Below are 6,000 nucleotides of genomic sequence, written 5' to 3' on the forward strand. Positions count from 1 at the left end.
ATTTGTCATCTATAATTTACTAATTATATCGTTTTTGTTTATGACCTAAAATGTTGGTGCATCTATAATAGGGGATAAACATCCAAACAACACTTTTCAATAAGCATGTAAAAAAGTGAAAGGACTTCGTTGAATCAAAGAAGAGTTACTATATCATCAATGGCCGGCTTGATCGTGTCAATACGAACTTGTCACGACCCCTGTTCGCCCTCCGTGAACTGTCGTGACGGCACCTAGTCTCTACGACTAGGTAAGTCTAACAAATGCGGAACATAACGAATCTTGCAGAAGAAATAATCAAAAACCAATATAACTGAATGGAAACAATAGTTATAATGCCGCTCGGCATATACAACACAACATTCTCAAAACCAAGTACACTATCCCAAAACCCGGAAACTCACGGAAACACAAGCCTTTGGAATATCTAATAGTCTAACTCCAGAATATCAAACAAGAAAGAAAAATACATAAGGGCAATTTTTAACAGCTAGAATAGAAAGGGACTCCTCGGTCTGCGGACGCGGCAGATGTACCCCGAAGTCTCTAGAGCAGTCGCCTCCCTCAAGGATGGTAGGCCTGAGTAGCGGTACCTGGATCTGCACATGAAAAACATGCACAGAAAGGGCATGAGTACACCACAACGGTACTCAGTAAGTGCCAAGCCTAACCTCGGTTGGGTAGTGACGAGGAAGGTCAGGGCCCTACTGAGGTTAAACAAAATATAAAGATCAATAGTATAGAACGAAACAGTATAAATAAGTACAGTAGTAAAATTACACAGGATGAATAGAACAATAACAACTATACAGAACAAGGTAAACATGGAAAGGAAATACAACTCAGCACCAATAGTAACAATCGGGGATCTCCCAGGATATCGTCATGTAGTCCCATCTTTACATATCCAGTGAATCTCACGGGATACCGTCCCGTAGTCCATTATTTACGATCTCCTGGGATCCTATCCCGTAGTCCAACTCATAGTTCGCAGGGATCTACCGGAATCCCGTTCCGTAATCCCAAATGTAAATACCAGTATTGGGGGAATCTACCGGGTGCATACCCGTAGTTCCATATAACTGTGCAGGGGGATCTACCAAAAATCTAACCCGCAGTCTCAAAATAAACAGACAAGGGGGAGCTACCGGAATCTCACATTCGTAGTCCCAAAATAAATACACAACAGCAGGAAGATATATAGAAATGGCAAAATTTCATATTAAGGCAATAAGTGATTCTAGCCTAGCATGTTGCACAGAATTCAAGTAAGGCAGGTTGAATCAAATAAAGCAAATTAAGTCACTTAGACATGCTTTCCTAAGCTAACAACAGGCTTAATAGTGCAAGAAATAGAAACAGGAAAGGAAACATACTAGTAATTACTTAAGAAAACTGGATTTCCAATAATTAGCACAAGTACGAACTCGTCACCTCACGTACAAGGCATTTCAATTACCAAATATACCAATCCTAAGGGGAAGGTCCCCCATACAAGGTTAGGCAAGTCACTTACCTCGAACCGGCTCAAAATCAACCCAACATCACATCTTTGCCATGAGTACTCGACTCCAAATGGCCCAAATCTATTCAATTCAATTGCATAATGTAAATAACACTTCAAGTAACTGATTCTATAATTAAATTCTAAGCTAATACACGAAATTATGTAAAATGACCAAAACACCCCTCAGGCCCACATCTCGGAATCGGGTAAAATTTACATTTTCAGAATCCTCATACCCTCACGAGTCTAACCATACCAAAATTATTCAATTCCGATACCAATTGATATTTCAAATCATAATTTACATTTTTGAAAGATTTCACAAGTTTTCTTCCCAAATTCCATCCCAAATCACGAATTAAATGATGGATTCATGTACTCTAGCCAAATCTGAGTTAGAATCACTTACCCCGATGAATTTCTTGAAAAACCTTCGAAAAATCACCAAAATCCGAGCTCTCTAGGTCAAAATATGAAATAAAACCCAAAACCTCATATTTATAGAGCATCCCCCGGATTTCCACCACTGCGGACTGCACAAAAACGAGTGTTGTCCGCACAAAACCAATGCGGTCCGCACAAAAACGAGTGTTGTCTGCATAGGTTTTGACTACAGTGACAGACTTTAGTATTCTGGCCATAACTTTCTCAACAGATGTCCAAATTGTGATTTCTTTACTTTTCATGAAACTAAACACGAAGGGCTACAACTTTCATTTTAGAATCATCCCAAAATTCCTTGTAGATCAAAAGATATGAGCTTCCGAAGTAGGACCAGTGAAATTTTCCTCACCGCGGATCGCACTGCATTTTATACGGCCGCACAGCCCCCACCGCAGACGCACTGGATTTTGTATGGACCGCACCGGTGGGTTCCGAGGCCTGAAACTCTTCTGGACCTGCAACAGCTGGCCTAAAACATCCCGAAACTCACCCGAGTCCCCGTGACTTCAAACCAATTGTACCAACGCATCCCATGACATCGTTCAAACTTGTTCAAAACTTCGGAACGCTCACAACGACATCAAATCACCAATTTAACATAGGATTCAATCCTAAGAACTCCAAAAACTCTTAAATTATGCTTTCAATCAAAAAGTCTACCAAATCTCGTCCGAATGACCTGAAAGTTTGCAAGCACGTCACATTCAACACTACGGAGCTACTCCAATTTTCGGAATTTCATTCTGACCCTTAGATCAAAATCTCACTATCAGACCGAAAACTTCAAAAATTCGACTCTCGCCATTTCAAGCCTAAATTAGCTATGGACCTCCAAAACACAATCCTATCACGCCCCTAAGCTGGAAATCACCCAACGAAGCTAATGGAACCGTTATATTTCCATTTCGAGGTTGTCTCACACTGTTCTGACTACAGTCAACTTTCCAACACTTAAGCTCTCATTCTGAGACTAAGCGTCCCAAAACTCCCCGAAACTCAAAACCGGACATCCCGGCAAATAAAAATAGCAAAAATAAACTCGAAAAAGCAATTAATAGGGGATCGGGGCATTAATTCTTAAGACGACCGGTCGTGTCGTCACAGAACTACACCTCGGTTCATAAAGAAGTGAAAATTGCTTTTACTGACAACACTATCGTAAAGGAAGTCCTTGTTATGACAGAACAGCCGAAACGAATGGAAGGAACATATACAAGAATATCGTCTATAAGGAAGTATTAGGTGATATACACTTAATTATAAAATTTTAACCTCATAAAATCTTAAATAAGTATGCAAATCACATGTATCTAATTACACTTTCATTGTTCATCTTCGTAGGTTCGGACGAATAATTTATTTGACGATAATCCACAATGATCATTCACAAAAACTTATAGTATATTCATTCATGTATACTTATACTTATTAAAAATTTATTTTAATATCTGTGACATTAGTTTACGATAAAAAATACTATTAAACTGGGCGTACACGTGCGCGTTGCGCGTTGCACGTGCCGAGAAACTAGTTCTAAAAAGCACCTCTCAACCAATTACTTCCCAAAACAAGAAAGGCCACGAAGCAAAAACCTCAAATCAGTAAGAGTAGATTTGAATTATGTACGACCTGATTTTAATTGGCAACCAGACACGTAAGTAGCCTATCTCGGGCATGGTCTCAAGAAAAAGGAAAAAAAGTAGGAGTAGATATCACCTTTCATGTGTATTCTTGCAGGTTGCATTTGATTGAATGTGCCCTTAGTCCCTGCTAACATTGTGCAATACAAGGATGAATAAATTTTGTAAAACATGAGTAGATCCATTTTCACTCTATTGCTTTGTTTCATTGTTTCCAGAAAAATAAAGAATTACCGTCTATACTCAAATAAATATTGAAGCCATAAAACTTTCCACAAATTTTGATTTTGCAAAAAATTTCATGAGGAATATTTTAGGACAACCGACGATCATTAATGATTTATTGCGCAAGACCCTGCTGAGAAAAGTCTTAAAAAATGTCCGAAAAAAATAAAATAATAGAAGATTTAACATGTAGAACACGACGGTCATTACAAATCTTATGAATCAGAGATGCCTTGTAATACAAAAGCTTTGATTTTAGCAAACGAGTTTTTTTTTCTTTAAATAAGCAGGCACAACTAAAGATACACTATTTAAAAATATTGACCAGCCATATAAACCATATATGTGTTGTTATCTTGTTTTCCAGTCATTCATAATTGAGGGAAAAAATTACGTTGATAAATGGTAAGATAGAGTGATATAAGCATAGGCGGACCTAGAGGAGTGGAAGGGTTCATCCGAACCCCTTGGCTTGGAAATTACAGTGCATATATAAGGTCAATTTATCTCTCTATATATATAATGAATTCACTTGGTGAAATTTACGCTTCCGCTGCTAGATGTAAGAATATTGCGTCCAACTAATTCTAGATCTTATTGTGTTGCAGAACGATCACACCAATCAACAATTAGTTTTATTAGTCTAGCTAGAGCTTTTGGGTGCACGAAGTGGTGTTGCTTACTTCAATGTTGAGTAGCTTTCGGCTTGAGTCATGAAAGTTTAATGTGGAAAATTTACCAAACTTTTTCTTTTAATTTTTTTCATTTTATTAATTTTTCTAGTAAAGAGAGGCTGAGTGCAATAATAAAACCTTTTTTTTGGTAACTAAATTATTTTATTAATCACCAAGTATCAATTACAAAACTATAGCATAGCTAAACACAGCTTGCTATTCTTCCCTATACTCATCTTACTCTACTACCTAGAAACATAGGCTATACACAAAGGATTTGTTTCTAGTTGTGACTCTAACACCAACTATATAGGCTATTTCCTTTGACATCTGCTCCCATGTTTTGCTTTTCTTTTCAAATATACGTCTATTTCTCTCTATTCATATGTGGTAAACTACTTCTGCATATATCATTCTAAACACCTGTGCATGCTGAGTTTTCCCTTTGGCTTCAGAAATTGACCATTGCAGGAACTGCTGCCAACTGCTAACTCCCAGAAATTGCCTACCAATCCAATTACACATTTTACTCTATACTTGAGTAATATGTTCATACTGCCCAAACAGATGGTCTCTTGTTTCCACTTCTTTCCTGCACATTGCGCATTCTGTATCAACAAATATCTTCCAGTTTTCTAGCCTGTCACTTGTCAACAATCTTCCCTGTACCATGAGCCACATTATAAACTTTGCTTTTGGCCTTGCTGCATTTTGAAACATCAAAGTCTTCCATTCCATCCTTCTATAGTCTCCTAGCAAATGTAGATAGATTTGTCTGATCATGCTTTTCCTCTGATTTGGTAAAATTTGTCCAGCTTCCAATATACTATGAGCCTCAATTACTTTCCTTACCATCCAACATGCTTGTTGAGGTATTGCCATTGTACTCATTTGTTGATTTTTGATATAGTAAGTATGAATCCATCGAATCCACAACTTGCCTTGTTTATATGCTAAATCCCAGCAGGTTTTGGCTATAGCTGCTTTGTTCCACAATTTCAGGTTAACTATATTTAGTCCACCTCCTACTTTAGGCAAACATACTCTATCCCAGGCTATCAAAGCCTTCTTTGTGATCTCATTTGCTCCAGACCAGACATAGGACCTGCATATCCCCTCTACCAATTTGATCACCTTTGTTTGCAGGATAAATAGTTGTGCCCAAAAAGCCTGAATCCCAAACAACACACTTTGGATTAACTGGACCCTCCCTGCATATAATAGAGTCTTAGCAGTCCAAGAAGTAATCCTCTTAGACATTTTATCAATAAGAAGTTGTCATTGCATTAAGCTCAGTTTCTTTGTGGATAATGGAACTCCTAGATATTTGAAGGGAAGTTCACCACTTGCAAGTCCTAGCATCTGCAGAATTTCCTGCCTTTCTGTTACAGGAACCCCTCCAAAGTAAGCTTCACTTTTACTAAGATTAGCTTGCAACCCTTAGACTTGAGTGAACTGATTGAACTTCTGTTGAATTGCTTGCACTATCTTCAAATCACCTCTAGCAAAT

The 6,000-nt window shown here is 38.0% G+C and overlaps 1 protein-coding gene across 1 annotated transcript in view; it reads right to left on the reverse strand.

The window, feature by feature from the left end:
• Positions 1-5,750, reverse strand: part of LOC142174479 (uncharacterized) — a 75,120-nt gene extending 69,370 nt beyond the window's left edge. Inside the window, exons 1-2 of the mRNA XM_075240279.1 lie at positions 5,047-5,750; positions 4,914-4,995 (exon numbers count right to left, since the gene is read on the reverse strand). Coding sequence (XP_075096380.1) covers positions 4,914-4,995; positions 5,047-5,750 — 786 coding nt within the window. The remainder of the gene's footprint in view (positions 1-4,913; positions 4,996-5,046) is intronic.
• Positions 5,751-6,000: the final 250 nt, after the last annotated feature.

Source organism: Nicotiana tabacum, chromosome 20 (assembly GCF_000715075.1).
Source record: "Nicotiana tabacum cultivar K326 chromosome 20, ASM71507v2, whole genome shotgun sequence".
Lineage (NCBI taxonomy): Eukaryota > Viridiplantae > Streptophyta > Magnoliopsida > Solanales > Solanaceae > Nicotiana > Nicotiana tabacum.